Below are 24,607 nucleotides of genomic sequence, written 5' to 3' on the forward strand. Positions count from 1 at the left end.
AGAGTATGTGTATAAGAGGAGGAAGAGTGTGAGTATAAGAGGAGGAAGAGTGTGTGTATAAGAGGAGGAAGAGTGTGTGTATAAGAGGAGGAAGAGTGTGTGTATAAGAGGAGGAAGAGGAGGAAGAGTATGTGTATAAGAGGAGGAAGAGTGTGAGTATAAGAGGAGGAAGAGTGTGAGTATAAGAGGAGGAAGAGTGTGTGTATAAGAGGAGGAAGAGTGTGTGTATAAGAGGAGGAAGAGGAGGAAGAGTGTGAGTATAAGAGGAGGAAGAGTGTGTGTATAAGAGGAGGAAGAGTGTGAGTCTAAGAGGAGGAAGAGTGTGTGTATGAGAGGAGGAAGAGTGTAAGAGGAGGAAGAGTGTGAGTATAAGAGAAGGAAGAGTGTGTGTATAAGAGGAGGAAGAGTATGAGTATAAGAGGAGGAAGAGTATGAGTATAAGAGGAGGAAGAGTGTGTGTATAAGAGGAGGAAGAGTGTGAGTATAAGAGGAGGAAGAGTATGTGTATAAGAGGAGGAAGAGTGTGTGTATAAGAGGAGGAAGAGTGTGAGTATAAGAGGAGGAAGAGTATGTGTATAAGAGGAGGAAGAGTGTGAGTTTAAGAGGAGGAAGAGTGTGAGTATAAGAGGAGGAAGAGTATGAGTATAAGAGGAGGAAGAGTGTGTGTATAAGAGGAGGAAGAGTGTGAGTATAAGAGGAGGAAGAGTATGTGTATAAGAGGAGGAAGAGTGTGAGTATAAGAGGAGGAAGAGTGTGAGTATAAGAGGAGGAAGAGTATGAGTATAAGAGGAGGAAGAATGTGAGTATAAGAGGAGGAAGAGTGTATAAGAGGAGGAAGAGTGTGAGTATAAGAGGAGGAAGAGTGTGTGTATAAGAGGAGGAAGAGTGTGTGTATAAGAGGAAGAGTATGAGTTAGAGGAGGAAGAGTATGTGTATAAGAGGAGGAAGAGTGTGAGTATAAGAGGAGGAAGAGTATGAGTATAAGAGGAGGAAGAGTGTGAATATAAGAGGAGGAAGAGTATGTGTATAAGAAGAGGAAGAGTGTGAATATAAGAGGAGGAAGAGTATGTGTATAAGAGGAGGAAGAGTGTGAGTATAAGAGGAGGAAGAGTATGAGTATAAGAAGAGGAAGAGGAAGAGTGTGAATATAAGAGGAGGAAGAGTATGAGTATAAGAGGAGGAAGAGTGTGAGTATAAGAGGAGGAAGAGTGTGTGTATAAGAGGAGGAAGAGTGTGAGTATAAGAGAAGGAAGAGTGTGTGTATAAGAGGAGGAAGAGTATGAGTTAGAGGAGGAAGAGTGTGTGTATAAGAGGAGGAAGAGTGTGAGTATAAGAGGAGGAAGAGTGTGTGTATAAGAGGAGGAAGAGTGTGAGTATAAGAGGAGGAAGAGTGTGTGTATAAGAGGAAGAGTGTGAGTATAAGAGGAGGAAGAGTGTGAGTATAAGAGGAGGAAGAGTATGTGTATAAGAGGAAGAGTATGTGTATAAGAGGAGGAAGAGTGTGAGTATAAGAGGAGGAAGAGTGTGAGTATAAGAGGAGGAAGAGTGTGAGTATAAGAGGAGGAAGAGTATGTGTATAAGAGGAAGAGTATGTGTATAAGAGGGGGAAGAGTGTGAGTATAAGAGGAGGAAGAGTGTGAGTATAAGAGGAGGAAGAGTGTGAGTATAAGAGGAGGAAGAGTGTGTGAAAGAGGTGATGAACGAGGAGGAAGATGAAGAGGAAGGTGTGGAGAATGTTGTCAAGGCTGGATCTGCTTCAGGGTTTTTCTCTTCTCCTGCAGAGATGATATTCTCCGGCCGGGCCGACATGAAGACGTGAAGCTGAAGCAGAATAAATCTCTCTCACTGACCTTGATTCTGCAGTTGCTCAACTCTTCTGACTGTACTTTACAGTAACATGCTTTTCATTTACAGTTTTTTACTGTAACCTTTTGGGCTTCTGCAGTTGGTCACTGTATGAACAAAACACACAAAATTCACTTTACATGGTGTTTGAACATAAATGTATCAGCAGTGTGTGTACACAACCACCCTATAATGATACAAATCTTCCCATTCTTCTTTTTTAATCCCCATAAATCATAAACAGTGTCTCAGAACAAGCGGTATGCTTTCTCACGCACCCCTGCCAAACTGTGGAGCCAGGTAGTGTTGCTCTGCACACTCAGACCCCACTCCGGGACAGGTAGCTGGATATAGTATATGGTAGCCATGTTCTTCCATGTCTCAATTCTCCCTCGACACAGACCGTTCCTATAATTTGCAATCGAGGGATGGGCATACCAGTACAAAGTCCTCCCTGTCACCCGGCGTCTTTACGAAGGTCGCGGAGGCCGCCCTTTCCCTGTTACGGGAGGTGGGTGTTCGCATCCTCAACTATCTCAAAGACTGGCTCATCTGGGCCCACTCGCGAGATCAGTTGTGTGAACACAGGGACCTGGTGCTCAGACACCTCAGCCATCTGGGGCTTCAGGTCAATTGGGAAAGAGCAAACTCGACTCCAGTGACATATCAATTGCCTCAAGTTGCTCACAGTATTCCTTGCTCTCCGCCGGTTTCTGCTGTTGCTGCAACACAAGCATATACTGGTCCGAACGGATAACACATCGATATGCGTAAATAAACTGTCAAGGTGATCCACACTCCCATCTCATGTCGCAACTCATCTCCTCCTCTGGAGTCAAAAGCGACTCTGGTCAGTGGTCAGTGTAAGGACCATCCATTGGCCCAACGACGGAATCCAACGGCCTGGCGAGGGTTTAAAGCGTGTATGTCTTTTCAGCGCTCCAGTGAAGTTCACTTAATTTATTGGAACTTAGTTTTAGTAGTACTTTAGCTCTATGCGTAATCTGACTCCAATTTCAAATGATAATCAAATTTAGATCGTATTTCTGACTAGAAAATAATCATAAATATTGATTATGAATTAATTTAGATCTTTGATTACTCTGAGTATTCCATACTTTCAGTTATTAAATCATTATGGACCCGAATGCCGCTTAGAGATCACGTCGGCCAAATCGTGTTTCTCACGGACACAAACCAGTTAATTCTGATTTCAGTCAGAGGATGTAGGGTTTGCTAATACCCCTAAAGTCGGTTGCCTACTGCTCACTCGAACTAGAGAGTGTAGTTTAATTTAGCCACTTCCATACAACTTGCTAAACCAGTGATAGACAGAAATCAAAAGGTCTCCAGATGACGTGCCTACTGCTCCGTTCATACATGTGCCTTTAGTTTGACCTACCTTAACTAAGATTTTGCGGTAGCACCAGCCTCCTTAAATATACTAAAATAATGATTTCAGAATACTTCAGAATAAATCAAGGTTAACATTTATTTGTCAGGTAAAAATGTTTCATGCCAATTACAGAAGTAAATTATTAAAAGCCAATTCAAAAAAGATATGACATCATTTACTCAAAGATGACTCTAAAAGTAAGTAATGTTTTCCTGACAGAGACACGCAGTAATGTGTCAGGGTTTTCCAACAGGAAAATACTGACATGCATTACTGTGTGGGGGTGATCCTGGTAAAAGATTCCCAAAGATTGCTCTGTCCCCTCACCTTAAATACCAGACCAGAACAACAGGGGTTAAACAAATGTTGTTTAGAGTTGTTTGGGCCAATCCATGTACCCCAGGGGGGTAGCACCTGGTTTCAGGAGATATCGTAAAGAGATATCAGTCAGAGAGGAGATACAGGATTCTCTTAAGTTCGCAATATTTTTCATTAAACCAATGACTGCAATGAAATTAAGACCATTTTACCAATCGCACTGTGATCCTTAAAATGACACCAAACATGAAAAGGAAAAACAACATATTCACAAGATACACCATATGTGTTATATAGACATTCTTAATGAACCTTCAGTGCCTTGAGGAGGGAGAGAGGGGGATGAGTTGAAGTCAAACAAGGGGACAAGGAGATAAGTTTGGGCAGGACAAGGTTCTGTGCTCTGTCTTTGCTATCTGCTGACCAGGGTGCATTTTATGGCTTTATTGCAGGGTGCGTTTTGTTTTAGCAGGAAAATCAGTTCTTACATCAGCCCCTGTGCTAGACTGGTGCCCATATGTGGTGATCCTATATGTGCACAGTAAATTCCCTGGTGTTAAATTAACACCGCTCGGTGTTCATATGGGAACCACCAGCAGGGTGTTAAAAGTAACACTGAAGCAGTGTTAGAGTTAATTAGATAATTAAGTGGTTAATTGAGCGATGATTGTTGGATTATTGAAGACACCTGATGATAACAAGCAGAATCACTGAAGAAAAGAGAAACAAAAGAACTACAACTGACTTCCGGACACAGCTGTAGATGAAATCAACTGAAAAGACATGAAATCGCTCTTATTACAAACCAGTTTGACCTTATTTCTGTCATTCATCTACAGAAGTTCTTTTTGAGAATGAACACATTTTTAGATGAAAATATTTGGTCACCATTATGGTGATCAGTGTTCCCTCTAGTTGGGTGGTTTTGTTAGTTGTTGTTTTTGTAACAGTGTTTACTGAAGCACATAATTTGTTGCAAAGGAAACCATAAACTAAGATATGATATATGTTTCATCAACATAAAAAAAAAAAAAAATTGTCAAATGTCATAACTGACCAAAAGAGGTAACATGTTATTAACAGATTTTTACCGTCAATATTTTTTTTTCCAAAGATCAAACATTCTGAATTTTAACTTCTAAATAAATTGCGAGAAAATAAGCCAAAGACAAACACATCCACACACTAACATTAAGAATCAGCTTATGAATCACAACAATGGTGACGTGCTTCATGCTGCAATGCATGCTGGGAGCCATTAGTTTTATAATATGGTGGCTCCCAGCATGCATTGCTGCAGGAAGCATGTCACCATTGTTGAGATTCATATGCTAATTCTTGATGTCTGTGTGTGTCTTGAATAATTTTCTTCTCAATGTTCACAAAAAATAAAATAAAAATCATAATTCAGAATGTCTGTTCAGTGGCAAGAAATTATCATTGGTGAAAAATTAATCTTTTAATAACAAATACCATTTTTGCTAATTTATGAGATTAGTGAATCATTCTACTTCATGATGGTTAAAACTACATCATTTGATCATCTTTGTTTCTGGCATACTTTGTAACAAAAGTATGTGTTTTGGTAAACACTGTCACAAAGACCACAAACTTGCATAGCAAAGCCAAGAGTCAAACTGCCCAACTAAAGCAAACACTGATCACCATAATGGTGAATTTACTAAAACATATTATTTCCAATAAAACATCAACATCTACACCTCTATTAATTCTCAATAACTAGTTGGTAATAAGTGAAGCTGGTAATGCTGTTTGTGGAGTTGTTTAATCCTCCTCTGCTGAGATCTTCACAGATTTAATGTGGTATTTTCTCTTCAGTTGATTTCATCTCTGGAAGCCAGTTGTAGTTCTTGTGTTTCTCTTTTCTTCAGTGATTCTGCTTGTTATCATCAGGTATCTTCAATGCTCAGTCATCGCTCAATTAATCACTTAATTATCTCATTAACTCTGACACTGCTTCAGTGTTACTTTTAACATCCTGCTGGTGGTTCCCATATAAACACCGAGCGGTGTTAAATTTAACACCGGGGAATTTACTGTGTGTATTCTTCCACGGGTAAAAAGACTCAAAAATAATTCACTGTCCTTGGAGAAATGTAGGATCTTCTAAGTTTTGAACTCAAAGTTTAAGGGTTATTTATTGACTTATTTAATTTATTTATTTATACCATCATAGTGAAAATGGCAGAACAGTGACAAGTAGGCGTTAACAAGTAGGAACAGCAGTGATTGACTTCTCTGTGTAAAGCCCTCTCCTTCTCCAAGGGTGCGGGGGATCAGGCGGTTTACACGAGGAGCTGGAAGACAGTGTTTGTGCTGTTTTTCTTAGGGATCCCAATTCATCAGTCACTGACGTAACTCATAGTGATGACTGGATGGGAACGTCTAGGTTACTAATTTCACCCCGTTCCCTGAAGGAGGGAAGGGAGCCAAGGTGAAAAAGACGTACAATTAAATATATTAAAAATGTACTTGAGTATGTTTTTAGTACAATACAAATATACTTTAATGCATTTTTAATACATTTAACAGTTCATCTTTTTCAACTGGGAGAAGTTACGTGGGGAGTGTCTCTGATCGCTTCCTTTATAACCACAGCACGGGGTCCGCGATGCAAATCTCACTTGACAATGTCCATTGGAGCGGTTCTGTTAAAACTCGATGATGATATGTTCTCAGGCGCGATCTTAATTCGTCAGTCATGCAACGTCTCGGTTCCCTCCTTCAGGGAACAGGGGTTACATCAGTAACCTAGACGTTATATACAGTACAAATATATTTTAATTTTTGATTGAAATTATTGCTAGGGACAAATTAGTGGTCACTGATTTGTTAAATAACAAATAATATTCTATCCTTGCAACCTTCCCTTGAATCCTACAGGGGGTGGAACTGAGACACGAGGAAAGGAAACGAGGATACACAAATAAGAAATGAGAAGCGCCCTATTTGTATATTGGAATATTCTTGATCACTGGAGCGTCACTTTAAAGCGTCAACAGCTGCGATCAAGAGATCTGCCCTTATGCTGTTAAAGTTTGGTTATTTAAGAAATTCATAAATACTAAAGATAAAGCAAGATGTCCTGTTGATTTATGCTTGATATATAATTTATAGAAACTGCAAAGGTAAAGCATAAATGAAAATGATTGTGACGTGAAGGGAATTGAGAGAATTGAGATGTCCTTCAAGATGCTGAGTTTGATCAGTTTCTGGGTCACAGGCTGGAGGACGGAGGAGCGAGGAAACGAAGTAGCATCAAAATTGTAGTTATATATAAAAAAATCTCGAAACAAATGCAACATGTATTTTTTTCCTCTCAGTTTTTGCAGTTGCACTATATATATTCATTGTAAAAAAGTAAAAAAAATAAATAAATCTTCCTCAAACTTAATCCAGAATTTCAAATGTTTCAAGCCTTTCAAATTTTAGTCTTAATAGTTTTTCCTTGTTAACTTTTTTTTCCTTAAACGTACAGTATGTGATTTTTTTTCGCCGCTAGGGGTCACTAACCTCTTACAATAACAAAGGCGTAGTTTGATGACGCAACATTTGCTAAGAATTATGGATCTTGTCGTCAACGTCAAGCCGACCGATCTAATAATGTTTGTGGATGCCTGAATACATCGATGTTTTTATCATGACTGTGATATGAAGCAGTTCGTAATTGCTAAGAGACAGCTATCAGCTCCACACGCGACGCGAGTCCCGCGGATATAAAAGGAATATGGACATCTCATTCTACCGAACTACACGCAAGTGCAGAATAACAACTCACAGGTCAGTTTATTAGACAAATTAAACTTGTGAGGTAACGCAGCGCTGTTTCACTTGGTCTAACATTACACTATCACACTAAACTGAATTTGAATGTGTTAAAATGTATGTGTTAGTTTGTCTGTATGAGACTAGCAGTAAGCTAGATCAACATTAGAATAACATACAGATCATATTATAACATTTTATCATTGTTGAACTAGCTATATAACATTGATTAGTTTTATGTAAATGTGCTCACCTGTTTAATAAAGTACATAGGAGCGGTCGAAGTCTCGGACGTGGAGCTCTCGTTTACTGTCTATGGGAGCTCTCGCATCTCAAAAACACTGCGATGATATTGATTCTCGTTTTAGTTCTCCTTTTTTATCCAAAGTCTGCTTGCCATGGTCCATAATGTTTGAACGAAACAACAACAGCGTGCAAATAGACATTGCGAACTACACAGTTGTCCACGTCTGTCGCCTTGGTTACTATCAGAGGGCTCTGGTTCATAGCTCTGGTTGCTATGGCAGTACGAGCGGAAACGTACTCGGTTACTAACGTAACCTCGGTTCTCTCTAGAAGAGGGAACGAGTACTGCGTTTTTATCAAAACGCTACGGGAAAAGTCTCTTTTCACGAAATACTGAAGCAAAAAATTATCCTTAATTTTCATACATGTAAAGCGCGTTGCAGCAGTAGTCAACTATGGCGAGACGGCTTGCTCGCTCATTGGCTGCTCTGCGGCAACTGCATAAGCCTATCGAGCGAGGCCTGAGGTGACGTCAGGCCAATGAGGGCGCTTCGCGCCCTCCTTGCCATTTCCCGCCGAGACGGGTGTGGCTAACCTCTATAAAAGGAGCTCGAAAAGGCTGATTCACTTGATTTTCATAGCCGAAGCGAACCAGAGTGAACCGTACGCACGGCAGAGAACGCAGTACTCGTTCCCTCTTCTAGAGAGAACCGAGGTTACGTTAGTAACCGAGTACGTTCTCTTACGAGAGTCCTCTCGTACTGCGTTTTTATCAAAACGCTACGGGAACCCCTTGTAAAACGCCGTGCGTGCTGGGATAAAAACACCGATCACTGGAAGCTAAGCCAGATGTACAGTGCATAATCACCAGATAGACTCACAAAGAATCCGGGATTAAGGGATGGGGGACCTTAATTCCCTAAACTGTAACGTCCGCAGACGTAAACATGACCTCACAGAGAGAGTCTAGAGACAAGAGGGGATTCCCTCCGTCCTTATATGGTCGCGCCAGCAGACGCGAATATGACATCACATAGACAGGGTGGGGAACCTGAACTGAATGTGGGAAATGTGGGTCTTACACAATTCTGCCCATAAGACAGTCGGTAGCGCGTTGCGCATGCGATTTCAGTGTTCTAGTTAGACAGCTGAATCGACTACACCGATAGTAGCTTAGCCTGCAAGGCGGGAACTTCTAGGTTGTAAAACCTGATAAATGTAGACGGCGAGGCCCAGCCTGCCGCCGTACATATATCCTGTAAGGAAATCCCGCTTGACCAAGCCCACGAGGAGGCAACGCCCCTCGTGGAGTGCGCTCTGACTCCCAATGGGCACTGAATGCCCTTGACAGTATAAGCCAGCGCTATGGCGTCAACTATCCATCTGGATAAGCTCTGTTTCGAAACAGCCATTCCCTTGGAACGTCCACTGAACGAGACAAAAAGCTGCTCAGTCTGTCTGAAGACAGCGGAGCGGGACACGTAAGCTCTTAAAGCCCTAACAGGGCAAAGAAAACTTGAGTCCCCTTCCTCACTTGACCCCGGCAGGGCAGACAGGGAGATAACCTGAGCCCGAAACGGCGTGTTGAGGGACTTTGGCACATAGCCATGCTTAGGTTTGAGTATGACTTTAGAGTCATTAGGTCCAAACTCTAAGCACGCTGGGCTCACGGAGAGCGCGTGCAGGTCGCCTATGCGCTTCACCGAAGCGAGAGCCATCAAAAACACTGTTTTGAAAGACAAATGTTTGAGGCTAATAGATTGGATAGGCTCGAAAGGGGCATCTTTCATGGCCGTCAAGACTGTAGAAAGGTCCCACATAGGAACTGAAGGAGGTCTGGGTGGATTCAGCCTCCTAGCTCCCCTGAGGAAGCGGATGACTAAATCGTTCCTTCCTAGTGACTGACCCAGCTTTGTTCCGGAGAACGCTGTAATAGCCGCCACGTAAACTTTGAGCGTGGAAGGGGATCTGCCCTTATCCAACAGCTCCTGTAGGAAGGAGAGAACCTCCGTCACCTCACAATCGAGAGGTGATAGGCTCCGAGCTGTACACCAGCCGGAGAAAACCGACCACTTTGAGGCATAAAGCCGCCGAGTCGACGGCGCTCTGGCCTGAGTGATGGTATTTATCACTCCCTCTGCGAGGTCAACGGATATCCATTGAGCGCCCACGCATGAAGGGACCACAGCTCTGGGTGTGGGTGCCAAATCGAGCCCCTGGCCTGCGAGAGGAGATCTCTCCTCAATGGCACTGGCCATGGAGCGAAGTCTGCTAGCTGCATCAGGACTGGAAACCATGTTTGGTTCCTCCAGAACGGTGCTACAAGTAGCACTGGGCATTCTGTTTCCCTGACCCGCTCTAACACCTGTGGCAGGAGGGAGACGGGGGGGAAAGCGTATAACGGGCAGCGCGGCCACATCTGGGACAGCGCGCTGTCGTTCTTGGAAAAGAACACGGGGCAATGAGCGTTTTCGCGGGACGCGAATAGGTCCACCTCCGCTCTGCCGAATCTCTCCCACAACAGCCGGACTGTTTGTGGGTGTAGAGACCATTCGCCCAGGGGAATGTTGTTCCTGGACAGTCTGTCTGGGCCCACATTCTGGAGCCCAGGCACATGCACTGCTCTCAGCGAGCGCAAATTGTGCTGAGCCCATATTAGGAGGCGTTTCGCCAGCCTGTACAGGGATGTGGATTTCAGACCGCCCTGGCGATTTATATAGGACACCACGGCCGTGTTGTCCGAACGGACTACGACGTGTTGGTCCTTGATATGGGGACAAAAACGCGTCAGCGCATTGTGCACTGCCAGCATTTCCAGGCAGTTGATGTGTTGGAGCTTTTCTCGTTCCGACCACAGGCCGAAGAACGGTCTGCCCTCGAGCAGCGCTCCCCATCCCGAGGTGGATGCATCTGTCGACACCATCCTCACTCTCGAGGAAGTCCCCAGGCTTACACCTGATTGGTACCAGCCGTCCGCCAACCAAGGTATCAGGGCTGTCACACAGCTTTGATTGATCTTGAGGCGTAACCGGCCGGACACCCACGCTCCGCGCGGTACTCGCGCTTTCAACCACAACTGCAGCGGGCGCATGCGGAGCAAGCCCAGCTGGAGAACTGATGATGCTGAGGCCATGAGACCCAGCATCCTTTGAAACTTCCTGAGCGGGGTGAAAGCGCCGCGGCGGAAAGACTTCGCCGCGCGCTGAATGTGCAGCGCGCGCTGTGGCGACAGCCGCGCCGTCATAGACTGCGAGTCCAGAACGATACCCAGAAACGAAATCGTTTGACTGGGGTTCAGTGAACTCTTCGCCCAATTGACCGTGATACCAAGATTCTCGAGGTGATCGAGTAAAATGGTTCTGTGCTCCACGAGCTGAGATCGTGATTGAGCTAGGATCAACCAGTCGTCCAAATAGTTCAGCACTCGCATGCCTCTGAGTCTGAGAGGAGCGAGCGCTGCGTCCATGCATTTCGTAAATGTACGAGGTGCCAGGGACAAGCCGAAAGGCAGGACTGTATACTGGTATGTCTGACCCTCGAAGGCGAATCTCAAGTATCGCCTGTGATGTGACGCTATCTGTATTTGAAAATACGCGTCCTTCAGATCTATCGACATGAACCAGTCTTCTCGGCGAACATGCGCGAGAATTTTGCTGGTCGTGAGCATTTTGAAACTGCGTTTCACTAATACTCTGTTTAGCCGTCTTAGATCCAGAATGGGTCTGATACCGCCGTCCTTTTTGGGGACTAGAAAGTATCTGCTGTATAGTCCCCCTTCGCTTTGAGCTTGGGGAACACGCTCTATCGCCCCTTTGCTTATCAGTTTTGATATTTCGGCGCGAAGTAGGTGTGCTACTTCTGAAACCACCGTAGTCTGGACGCGCGCTGTGAAGCGGGGAGGGCGTCGACAAAACTGTAGCGAGAAGCCTCTCTCTATAATGCCTAGCACCCAGTCCGAAACCCCTGGAAGCGCTGCCCATGCTTCTGCATGGCTGGCTAAGGGCTGGATGCGAAGCGCGCTCTGCTCGCCGTGCGACAGAGGCGCTTCGGGGCGCAATAACGTAGGCATTATGCCTGTGGCATTCGAGGCGGGGGGCGCGCTTATTACAGCGGGCAGAGCGCTCGTCCTCGACCTTACTACAGCGCTTGACTGAGTGAGGGAGGGCTGAGCGGGTCCCGTGGGACTCATGTCTGCGAGTAAATGTGGGCGGGAAGCGGGCACATTCACTGCTTTGGGCGCACTGTCTGACTGAGCAGAGCGAACGCGCACAGGTCTCGTTTTTACAGAGAGCCTGTGGCCTGTGAGACATAGTGTTTGTGCGGGCACTTTCACTATGTTGGAAGCGCAATCGACCTGAGTCGATTTTATGTGCGCGAGCCCTAAGTGTAGGGCTGTGCTTGTGTGTAGAGATGGGCACTGAGGAGTGGGCATCGACACTACACTTATAGCACCATCGGCCGTGGCCGGGACACCAGAAAATACACTCTTTTCGGGATATATCTGGGTAGCCGTAAAAACGGCTTTTGTGTGCAGGCAAGCGGGCGGCTGAGCAGGCTTGCATCTTGCAGAAAACGCTGGAACAGTCGCAAGTCTTGGGACTGAAACAGCGGCGCGCTTGGGTGAGAGACCGGCCACAGCGGGACTCACACACCTGCGCTTTCCTAGGCGAGCTAGGACTTCTTCGGGGCTTCCGGCTTCACCACAATCCTCGATCGCGGCCCGCGCGGAGCGGGGCGTCGGCTGGTAGAGCGAGAGCGGGGCCCGGAGCTGCGCTGCTGTCGCTGCTGTGAGGATGCGGCCGAAGGCGGGGGCTGAGGCTGAGAGCTCCGCGGAGTCTGTTTTTCACGACCCGCTGCAGAACCAGAGCGCTTCGGGAGGAAGTGCTTGAAGGCTTGAGACGCTTTCTGGGCTTCAGTAAATCTCTCCACGAACTCGGAGAGAGAAGAACCGAAAAGGCCAGCGGAAGACAGCGGGGCGTCGAGAAACGCGTTGCGCTCGGAATCAGCCATCTCCGTGAGCGTCAGCCATAGATGCCTCTCAGCAACAGTGGCGGAAGCCATACACTTTCCCATGGCTTGTGCAGCAGACTTGGTAGCGCGGAGTGTTAGATCTGAAGCGCTCCTCAAATCCGCGATGCAGATAGCCTCAGGTCCCATCTCGTCCAACTTACGGAGGAGATCACCCTGAAATATCTGCAGTGTAGCCATGGTGTGTAGCGCTGACGCGGCCTGCCCAGCGGCGGAGAAAATTCGCGCGAGCAGCGTCGACGTCATGCGGCAGGCTTTTGAAGGCAACACCGGTTTAGTCCGCCGTCCAGCAGAGGGCGGGCAAAGGTGGGTTGCTATCGCCTGTTCCACCGGCGGAAGTGAAAGGTAGCCTCGGTCTTTCGCATTATCCAGGGAGGAAAATGCTGGTGACACAGACGAGCGCGTTCGCGCAGAGAAGGGCGCGTTCCAGGCCTTCGCAACTTCTTCATGCAGCTCAGGAAGAAAAGGAGCGGGCTTTGAATCCGGAGAAGTGCGCTCACCAGGGAGGAAGCTACCATCCAGCCGGGTGCGAGAGGGGAGCTCCGGAGCAGACCACTCGAGGCCGAGGCTCACCGCGGCCAGCGCGAGTACTCGCATGAGCTCTCTCTCAATGTTGGCTCTCGTAGTGGGCTTGCGGGCAGCAGGCGCGAGATCCTCGGAGCTCGCCCAGTCCTCGCTGCCTGAAGCTAGCAGAGAGCAGGAATCCTTTTCCCCCGACGCGGCCTCGGAACCGACTTCCTGTGATGAAGCGGCGGCAGACTGCGGGCGCTGAGCATCAGGAAGTGATTCGGGAGAAGCCGGTGAAGCAGGCGGGCGAACCGGCGAGCTTAGTCGGGCTGGAGCGGGTTCCGGGACCCGCTGCGAGCGGCGCTTCTTACGGCGCAGCAGCGCGGCGGGGAATGCAGGCTCTGAGAAGAATGCCAGGCGAGTCCGCAGAGTCACCATAGGCAAAAGCTCGCAGTGAGGGCAGCCGCCGTCAGCGAGCGCGAGCACTGCATGGTCCTCACCCAAACAGGAGACGCAGATGACATGGCGGTCTCCCTCGGTGAGTGGGGCTCGGCACGAGCCGCATGAAGGCATCTTTAAAAAGACGCAGCTCTTTTAGGGGGTGAGTGTCGCAAGGCGAACACACACACACACACAAGAACAGTAAAAGGATAATGAAAGGATATGCGTCGGAAAGCGCAGCAGGTAGAAGGCGGCGTAGGCCAGCGGCTTCAAGTGGCTCGTCCCGCTGAAGTGCTTGCCTCAGACGACGCTTGCTTCCTCGTGATCCAGCGATGCGTGCGCTTCGCTGAAGAGATGAAAATCAAGTGAATCAGCCTTTTCGAGCTCCTTTTATAGAGGTTAGCCACACCCGTCTCGGCGGGAAATGGCAAGGAGGGCGCGAAGCGCCCTCATTGGCCTGACGTCACCTCAGGCCTCGCTCGATAGGCTTATGCAGTTGCCGCAGAGCAGCCAATGAGCGAGCAAGCCGTCTCGCCATAGTTGACTACTGCTGCAACGCGCTTTACATGTATGAAAATTAAGGATAATTTTTTGCTTCAGTATTTCGTGAAAAGAGACTTTTCCCGTAGCGTTTTGATAAAAACGCAGTACGAGAGGACTCTCGTAAGAGAACCAGGGACAACGCGGATATGACGCCATTGACGGCGACAAACCGGAAATAAAGAAACGGGACGTGTCTTCGAATTAAATTACAAATTTCTCCTGGTTTGAAAGTTGTTAGAAACAGTCGGGATAATGTAAGTACACAAATAAAAAAATATATATAACATAGATTTAGTGATTTTTGCTATTTTTAAAGCAAAAAAGTTATATACATTGTACCTTTAAACTTTTTCTTTAACTTTGAGCATTAAACAGTGAAAAATTAAACTGGGATGTTTGCTGAAATTGTCCAATAATAACCAACTGCAGCCTTTCCTAGAACATTTTCCACCAGCCGTCTCTGACAAATACTTTTACCTGACATCTGTATATCCTCCAGTGAAACCTCATGTGATCTCCATCAGTCCATCTGGTGTAATAGTGGAGGGAGATTCAGTGACTCTGAACTGCATCAGTGACTCAAACCCTCCTGCTCTGAACTTCAGCTGGATTAAAGGAGGAACGACTGTAGGATCTGGAAGAATCTACAACATCTCAAAGATCAGCTCTGATGACAGTGGAGAATATAAGTGCAAGTCCATCAATGAACATGGAGAGAAATACTCAGATGCTGTGACTTTAAACGTCATGTGTGAGTTTTATGAATCATATTTTCATTTTTCATACTTATACTTGACACAGATCCTCCTATCCAATAAATCCTGTGATTGCATCAGTCCATCAGGTGATATAATGGAGGGTGATTCATAAGTCTGATGTCAAATTTAATTTGATTGTTAAAGTGTTTTGTTTTTTGTATTAGATCCTCCCAGGAGCGTCTCAGTGTCCATCAGACCATCTGGTGTAATAGTGGAGGGAGATTCAGTGACTCTGAACTGCATCAGTGACTCAAACCCTCCTGCAGAAATCAGCTGGATTAAAGGAGGAACGATTGTAGGATCTGGAAGAATCTACAACATCTCAAAGATCAGCTCTGATGACAGTGGAGAATACAAGTGCAAGTCCATCAATGAACATGGAGAGAAATACTCTGATACTGTGACTTTAAACATCATGTGTGAGTAAATGATCATCTGCTCATTGTTCAAAAACTTTAAAATCATAATTTTCTAATATGTGTTGTGAATTTTCATTTTTGTCTTTAGATCCTCCCAGAAACGTCTCAGTGTTGATGAGTGGATCTGGTGTAATAGTGGAGGGAGATTCAGTGACTCTGAACTGCATCAGTGACTCAAACCCTCCTGCTCTGAACTTCAGCTGGATTAAAGGAGGAACGACTGTAGGATCTGGAAGAATCTACAACATCTCAAAGATCAGCTCTGATGACAGTGGAGAATACAAGTGCAAGTCCATCAATGAACATGGAGAGAAATACTCAGATGCTGTGACTTTAAACGTCATGTGTGAGTTTTATGAATCATATTTTCATTTTTCATACTTATACTTGACACAGATCCTCCTATCCAATAAATCCTGTGATTGCATCAGTCCATCAGGTGATATAATGGAGGGTGATTCATAAGTCTGATGTCAAATTTAATTTGATTGTTAAAGTGTTTTGTTTTTTGTATTAGATCCTCCCAGGAGCGTCTCAGTGTCCATCAGACCATCTGGTGTAATAGTGGAGGGAGATTCAGTGACTCTGAACTGCATCAGTGACTCAAACCCTCCTGCAGAAATCAGCTGGATTAAAGGAGGAACGATTGTAGGATCTGGAAGAATCTACAACATCTCAAAGATCAGCTCTGATGACAGTGGAGAATACAAGTGCAAGTCCATCAATGAACATGGAGAGAAATACTCTGATAATGTGACTTTAAACGTCATGTGTGAGTTTTATTAATCATATTTTCATTTTTCATACCTTCTATTTGACATAGATCCTCCAATAAATTATGTTATTGCATCAGTCCATCTGGTGAAATAATGGAGGGTGATTCATAAGTCTGATGTCAAATTTAATATGATGGTTAAAGTGTTTTTTTTTTTCTTTTTTTTTTTTTTTTCTGTATTAGATCCTCCCAGGAGCGTCTCAGTGTTGATAAGTGGATCTGGTGTAATAGTGGAGGGAGATTCAGTGACTCTGAACTGCATCAGTGACTCAAACCCTCCTGCTCTGAACTTCAGCTGGTTTAAAGGAGGAACGATTGTAGGATCTGGAAGAATCTTCAGCATCTCAAAGATCAGCTCTGATGACAGTGGAGAATACAAGTGCAAGTCCATCAATGAACATGGAGAGAAATACTCTGATACTGTGACTTTAAACATCATGTGTGAGTAAATGATCATCTGCTCATTGTTCAAAAACGTTAAAATCATAATTTTCTAATATGTGTTGTGAATTTTCATTTTTGTCTTTAGATCGTCCCAGAAACGTCTCAGTGTTGATGAGTGGATCTGGTGTAATAGTGGAGGGAGATTCAGTGACTCTGAACTGCATCAGTGACTCAAACCCTCCTGCAGAAATCAGCTGGATTAAGGGAGGAACGATTGTAGGATCTGAAAGAATCTTCAGCATCTCAAAGATCAGCTCTGATGACAGTGGAGAATACAAGTGCAAGTCCATCAATGAACATGGAGAGAAATACTCTGATACTGTGACTTTAAACATCATGTGTGAGTAAATGATCATCTGCTCATTGTTCAAAAACTTTAAAATCATAATTTTCTAATATGTGTTGTGAATTTTGATTTTTGTCTTTAGATCCTCCCAGAAACGTCTCAGTGTTGATGAGTGGATCTGGTGTAATAGTGGAGAGAGATTCAGTGACTCTGAACTGCATCAGTGACTCAAACCCTCCTGCAGAAATCAGCTGGTTTAAAGGAGGAACGATTGTAGGATCTGGAAGAATCTTCAGCATCTCAAAGATCAGCTCTGATGACAGTGGAGAATACAAGTGCAAGTCCATCAATGAACATGGAGAGAAATACTCTGATACTGTGACTTTAAACATCATGTGTGAGTAAATGATCATCTGCTCATTGTTCAAAAACGTTAAAATCATAATTTTCTAATATGTGTTGTGAATTTTCATTTTTGTCTTTAGATCGTCCCAGAAACGTCTCAGTGTTGATGAGTGGATCTGGTGTAATAGTGGAGGGAGATTCAGTGACTCTGAACTGCATCAGTGACTCAAACCCTCCTGCTCTGAACTTCAGCTGGTGTAAAGGAGGAACGATTGTAGGATCTGGAAGAATCTTCAGCATCTCAAAGATCAGCTCTGATGACAGTGGAGAATACAAGTGCAAGTCCATCAATGAACATGGAGAGAAATACTCTGATACTGTGACTTTAAACATCATGTGTGAGTAAATGATCATCTGCTCATTGTTCAAAAACTTTCAAATCATAATTTTCTAATATGTGTTGTGAATTTTCATTTTTGTCTTTAGATCCTCCCAGAAACGTCTCAGTGTTGATGAGTGGATCTGGTGTAATAGTGGAGGGAGATTCAGTGACTCTGAACTGCATCAGTGACTCAAACCCTCCTGCTCTGAACTTCAGCTGGTTTAAAGGAGGAACGATTGTAGGATCTGGAAGAATCTTCAGCATCTCAAAGATCAGCTCTGATGACAGTGGAGAATACAAGTGCAAGTCCATCAATGAACATGGAGAGAAATACTCTGATACTGTGACTTTAAACATCATGTGTGAGTAAATGATCATCTGCTCATTGTTCAAAAACTTTAAAATCATAATTTTCTAATATGTGTTGTGAATTTTTATTTTTGTCTTTAGATCCTCCCAGAAACGTCTCAGTGTTGATGAGTGGATCTGGTGTAATAGTGGAGGGAGATTCAGTGACTCTGAACTGCATCAGTGACTCAAACCCTCCTGCTCTGAACTTCAGCTGGTTTAAAGGAGGAACGATTGTAGGATCTGGAAGAATCTTCAGCATCTCAAAGATCAGCTCTGATGACAATGGAGAATACAAGTGCAAGTCCATCAATGAACATGGAGAGAAATACTCTGATACTGTGACTTTAAACATCATGTGTGAGTAAATGATCATCTGCTCATTGTTCAAAAACTTTAAAATCATAATTTTCTAATATGTGTTGTGAATTTTCATTTTTGTCTTTAGATCCTCCCAGAAACGTCTCAGTGTTGATGAGTGGATCTGGTGTAATAGTGGAGGGAGATTCAGTGACTCTGAACTGCATCAGTGACTCAAACCCTCCTGCTCTGAACTTCAGCTGGTGTAAAGGAGGAACGATTGTAGGATCTGGAAGAATCTTCAGCATCTCAAAGATCAGCTCTGATGACAGTGGAGAATACAAGTGCAAGTCCATCAATGAACATGGAGAGAAATACTCTGATACTGTGACTTTAAACATCATGTGTGAGTAAATGATCATCTGCTCATTGTTCAAAAACGTCTCAGGTTACGTATGTAACCCTGGTTCCCTGAGAGGGAACGAGACGCTGCGTCGAGACGCGGTGGGAACGCCCTGCGTGATTGCGTCGTGAAGCACGTGTATAATCAGTCCAATGGAAAGACGAGACGTCATAGGCGGGTGACGTCATCGACCAGGAAGCTATAAAGCACCCCTGAAAACAGACCGCGACAGCTTCTGAAAAGCCGAAGCAAGTCGATCACAGGCATGCAGGGAGTATGGCAAGGCGACGCAGCGTCTCGTTCCCTCTCAGGGAACCAGGGTTACATACGTAACCTGAGACGTTCCCTTTCAAGGGAACTCGAGCTGCGTCGAGACGCGGTGGGAACCCTATACCCACGACGCCATATGACAAATGCCTGTTCTGTATGAAGACCATGCGCACACTAGGAAACAAGCACCCTAGACCCTGGAGTGGAGCCTAGGTCCAAGTTATAAATCTAACAAATGTATGCGGTGAGGACCAGCCTGCCGCATTACAGATGTCATAGAGTGAAACTCCTGATAATAAAGCCTTAGAGGCCGCCATACTCCTGGTAGAATGGGCCGGGACAGCCAAAGGTGAAGGCTGTCCGGCCGCTTCATAAGCAAGTGAGATAGCCTCAACTACTCACTTGCTCATTATCTGTTTAGATGCAGGGCAACCCAACTAGGTAACCCGAAGCAGACAAATAATTGCTCTTATATATACGCCACAGGGAGCTCTGTGGACATAAGCATCCAAAGCCCGGACAGGGCATAACAGATTAAGTTTTTCCTGATCTGGGGTATTAAGGTGGAGGACAGAAGGCCTGCAGCACAAAAGACCCACAAATTTAATAGGGACCTAGGAATACAACCCGGCAAGGGGTGAGGAAAGACTACCACCATACCAGGTGCAAATCCAAGTACGTGCAGGCCTCAGCCTCATGTACCACGGAGAAGATGAAATAAGGATCTCTCCTCAGAGATAACCCAGCAAAGAAACATTCATTGCAGAAATCAAGTACTGTACCATAGGGCAGATAGCAAGATTCAGAAGGCGTTCTCCGCACCAGGCAGAGAACAGTTTCCATTTCAATGCATATTCAGTCTTCTCGTGGAGGGAGCTCTAGACTGGAGTATGGTCTCCACGACCTCAGTCGAGAGACCTGAATCTATGAGCTGGGCCCCCTCAGAGACCGAGCCCACAGTATCCATAACTCCAGATGAGTGTAACTCCCGGGAGCAAAGATATCGGGAAATGCGTACAGGTGAAGCCTCAACCACACCTAATACGTTGCATCCAGTTCAAGCAGAGCTGGACGCGTCAGGGAGAACCACATAGAGCAATGCGTTGTATAAAACGATGCGAAAAGTAGACTTGAGTCTTGACCGAAGTTCTCCCAAAGGAGCTCCACCACCTCGGGGTGAAGTCTCCATTCCCCGGGCCTCAGCCCCTGCCTCAACAGGATATCTGCTCTGATATACGAGACCATCAGTGCGTTGTCCAGAAGGACAAGCACATGGTGACCTCTCAGGTCTGGCAGGAAGTATTTGAGAGCTCGAAATACTGCCATCATTTCTAGCCGATTTATGTGCCAAGAACGTTGATGGTCCCAAAGACCTTTCGCCGAGCGGCCACTCATGACCGCCCCCCATCCCGTGAGGGAAGCATCCGTCGAAAGCATACGCGTCGATAAGAAGCCCCCAGCACTGGGCCCTGGGCGAGGAACCAAGGTTTCTTCCACATGACCAAGGCACGAAGGCATCGCCGCGTGACCTTGATCATGCGAAACGGATTTCCCCTCGGAGAAAACCCCTTGGTCCTGAGCCACCACTGCAGAGGTCTCATGTACAGAAGGCCAAAAGAGATACGTTGGACGCAGCTGCCATGAGCCCCAACAGTCTCTGAAACTGTTTCACAGTGAGTGACTGGCCTAGTTTTACCCCCTTTATGGCTGTGAGATAAAACACCCGGAAAAGTGGTCCTCTGAGCTGGGAGGAGCACACTCTTCTTGGCGTTGAGCCACAACCCCAACCTCTTTAAGTGAGACAGAACGACATCTCGATGCCGAACTGCCATCTGCTCGGACTGAGCTAAAATCAACCAATCGTCGAGATAATTCAATACGTGAATGCCCTGGAGTCTCAGAGGAGCCAGAGCTGCATCCACGCATTTTGTAAAGGTGCGGGGTGATAAACCTAGGCCGAAGGGAAGAACCTGATACTGGTATGCTTCGCCCCCGAAAGCAAACCTCAGGAACCTCCTGTGATGAGGATGGATAGATACATGGAAGTACACGTCCTTCAAGTCTATTGTGACAAACAAGTCCTCGGACTGAGACTGTGACACAATCATATATAGCGTAAGCATACTTTGAACTTGAGATTCTGAAGCCTGTTGTTTAATTGACGCAGGTCTAGAATAGGACGCAACCCCTCATCCTCTTTCGGAACAATGAAGTAATGGCTGTAAAACCCTGACTGTCTGATGGGAGGAGGAACCCCTTCTATAGCTCCTTTTGCAGAAGTGTCAGTACTTCCTGCTCCATAACCAGAGCCTGCTCGGGGTCCACCACTGTGGGGAGGACCTCTAGAAATCTGGGCGGACGAGAACCAAACTGAATTCTGAAGCCCTTTTCTATAGTGTGCAGGACCCACTGAGAAATATGTGGCAGTAGTTTCCACGCTGCCAGAAATTCTAATAGGGGAACCAGTCTCTCGAGACTGGCCTCTGGATTTGGTTGAACAGTCACTTTGGTGCCCTGAAGCGGCGAACCGGCAGGGAACAACCGAACTGACCGCTCTACGCCCCTCCTCGGAGGATCGTATGGGGACGCTGACACCTCGGTGCCCTGAACGGAGAACCGGCAGGGAACAACCGAACTGGCAGCGCTGCGACCCTCCTCAGAGAGTCGCACCCCAGAGGGTGCCGAGGAGAAACGATTTCTCAAAACCGTCCCTGCCCCGGAGGAACCTTCAGAAGCCTGATAGCCTCAGCGTCACGACTTCTAGTCTAAGTTTTATTAGAGATAACGACAGTCCTCAGATCTTGCCTACCTCTAACTAGCTTTGTTCCTACGACCCTCCTCGGAGGATCGTTGGAAAAAGCAGGCACCTCAGTGCCCTGAAACGGCAAACCGACAGGGAAACCGAACTGACTGCTCTACGACCCTCCTCGGAGGATCGTTTGGGGACGCTGACACCTCGGTATCCTGAAACGGCGAACCGGCAGGAAAACCGAACTGGCAACATTGCGACCCTCCTCAGAGAGTCGCACCCCAGAGGGCGCCGAGGAGAAACGATTTCTCAAAACCGTCCCTACCCCGGAGGGGACCACCCTCAGAAGCCTGCAGCCTCGGCGTCAGGGCTTCTTCTAACAAGATATTTTAGAGATAAAACAGTCCTCAGATCTTGCATATCTCTAACTGGCTAGACTGCGACCGCCACCCAAGTCACCTTCGATTGTGGATGAACCCGAATGGCGAATCTCTGTTTTGCCGCACTCTATGCTGCGAGGAGCTTTAGTAGGCTGAGACTGCTCCCGCCCAGCAGTCTCAGGAACATTAGATCGGTGAGGAAGAAACCTCTGGAACGCCGCTGAAGAGTTATTTCTTCGTTTTTTTGAAAGCGGAGCGTCCAGAAGAACAGACATATTTTAATTTCTCTTTACATCAGAAAAAACTATACATATATATATACATATAAATATATATCACTCCGTGGCCACCAGCAGGAAACAACCGAACTGACAGCGCTGCGACCCTCCTCAGAGAGTCGCCACCCAGAGGACGCCAAGAAGAAACGATTTCTCGAAACCGTCCCTCCCCGGTATAGTTTATCTGTTGCACGACGCAATTCTCGAATAGCGTCAGTGCTGTTACATCCTCGCATTCATCCATGTCCTTTTATACTTTACCTACCAGTGCTACCTAATAATATTTATCTAATATTTATGATGGCTGGTGGGTAACATCGGGGTTATGATGACGACCCGGGAGAGAGATAGCTCGCAAGCGTCTCTTTAACCCGAGGCACTGTCATACCATGATACTTTATACCCATAACATTACTATAGTAGAAGTTTAGGGATAAACACAAATAGAAACCGGTTTATTCCACGATCTCGACACCTCAGTGTGGAGATAGGGAAAAAACGGCACTCCCCGACGAGGAGGCTGAGATATAGAGTTTTCCTTATATTTTCACTCTCATATATGTTTGGCTGGCCAGAAATATTTAACTTAGCAACAGCACAGGATAAAACCTCCTTTATAAGCTCCTCTTTATTCAACAGAGTTATGAGCTCACTTATTTATTTATTTATTATGAAAACTCAAAAACATCTGCCTTATTTTCTTTTATTTTTTTTTATTTTTTAAAACACACTAACGATACCAATTCCTCGGAACTGGAAATCGCAGGATGAATGCCTCATCCCGGGGAGGAGAAACCGCAGAGCGTGCTTCTCCCCGAGATAAAACACTGGATCTAACAGGTGTTTGTAAGAACCATTTGCGATCCCCAAGATGCGCGTCGACGCCGTGCCTCGGCAGCAGCGGGACCCGCGCCTCGGGGCGCGCGCACCGAACCGTCCTCCTCGAAGAACGGCCGGCGGGAGCGGAGCGTCCTCACGGACAGCTTCTCGCAATGCTCACAGTCAGCCCCCTCGAGAACTGACTGTTGGCATGCTCCACTCCCAAACAAGCAACACAAAGCTTTTACTCTGGAGTGTGTGTCCCCACCCGTGATATAACGCGGGCAGGGAACAACACAATGCTTGCTTGCTCTCTTTTGCCATAATATATATATATATATTGCAACTTGACAGACAACAATAAATATGACAAGGACAGAATACACAGATCGCTTGCTGAAGGCACAGAAGCTGTCGCGGTCTGTTTTCAGGGGTGCTTTATAGCTTCCTGGTCGATGACGTCACCCGCCTATGACGTCTCGTCTTTCCATTGGACTGATTATACACGTGCTTCACGACGCAATCACGCAGGGCGTTCCCACCGCGTCTCGACGCAGCTCGAGTTCCCTTGAAAGGGAACTTTCAAATCATAATTTTCTAATATGTGTTGTGAATTTTCATTTTTGTCTTTAGATCCTCCCAGAAACGTCTCAGTGTTGATGAGTGGATCTGGTGTAATAGTGGAGGGAGATTCAGTGACTCTGAACTGCATCAGTGACTCAAACCCTCCTGCTCTGAACTTCAGCTGGTTTAAAGGAGGAACGATTGTAGGATCTGGAAGAATCTTCAGCATCTCAAAGATCAGCTCTGATGACAGTGGAGAATACAAGTGCAAGTCCATCAATGAACATGGAGAGAAATACTCTGATACTGTGACTTTAAACATCATGTGTGAGTAAATGATCATCTGCTCATTGTTCAAAAACTTTAAAATCATAATTTTCTAATATGTGTTGTGAATTTTGATTTTTGTCTTTAGATCCTCCCAGAAACGTCTCAGTGTTGATGAGTGGATCTGGTGTAATAGTGGAGGGAGATTCAGTGACTCTGAACTGCATCAGTGACTCAAACCCTCCTGCTCTGAACTTCAGCTGGTTTAAAGGAGGAACGATTGTAGGATCTGGAAGAATCTTCAGCATCTCAAAGATCAGCTCTGATGACAATGGAGAATACAAGTGCAAGTCCATCAATGAACATGGAGAGAAATACTCTGATACTGTGACTTTAAACATCATGTGTGAGTAAATGATCATCTGCTCATTGTTCAAAAACTTTAAAATCATAATTTTCTAATATGTGTTGTGAATTTTCATTTTTGTCTTTAGATCCTCCCAGAAACGTCTCAGTGTTGATGAGTGGATCTGGTGTAATAGTGGAGGGAGATTCAGTGACTCTGAACTGCATCAGTGACTCAAACCCTCCTACTCTGAACTTCAGCTGGTTTAAAGGAGGAACTATTATAGGATCTGGAAGAATCTTCAGCATCTCAAAGATCAGCTCTGATGACAATGGAGAATACAAGTGCAAGTCCATCAATGAAC

At 45.7% G+C, this 24,607-nt stretch overlaps 1 protein-coding gene across 1 annotated transcript in view; it reads left to right on the forward strand.

The window, feature by feature from the left end:
• Positions 1-17,304, forward strand: part of LOC311077948 (B-cell receptor CD22-like) — a gene marked incomplete at both ends in the record, with an annotated part of 214,999 nt that extends 197,695 nt beyond the window's left edge. The window contains 3 exons of the mRNA XM_084106594.1: positions 15,805-16,059; positions 16,935-17,170; positions 17,278-17,304. Of these exons, the coding sequence (XP_083962720.1) occupies positions 15,805-16,059; positions 16,935-17,170; positions 17,278-17,304 (518 nt within the window). The remainder of the gene's footprint in view (positions 1-15,804; positions 16,060-16,934; positions 17,171-17,277) is intronic.
• Positions 17,305-24,607: the final 7,303 nt, after the last annotated feature.

Source organism: Abramis brama (assembly GCF_963993115.1).
Source record: "Abramis brama genome assembly, chromosome: 2".
Classification (NCBI taxonomy): Eukaryota; Metazoa; Chordata; class Actinopteri; order Cypriniformes; family Leuciscidae; genus Abramis; species Abramis brama.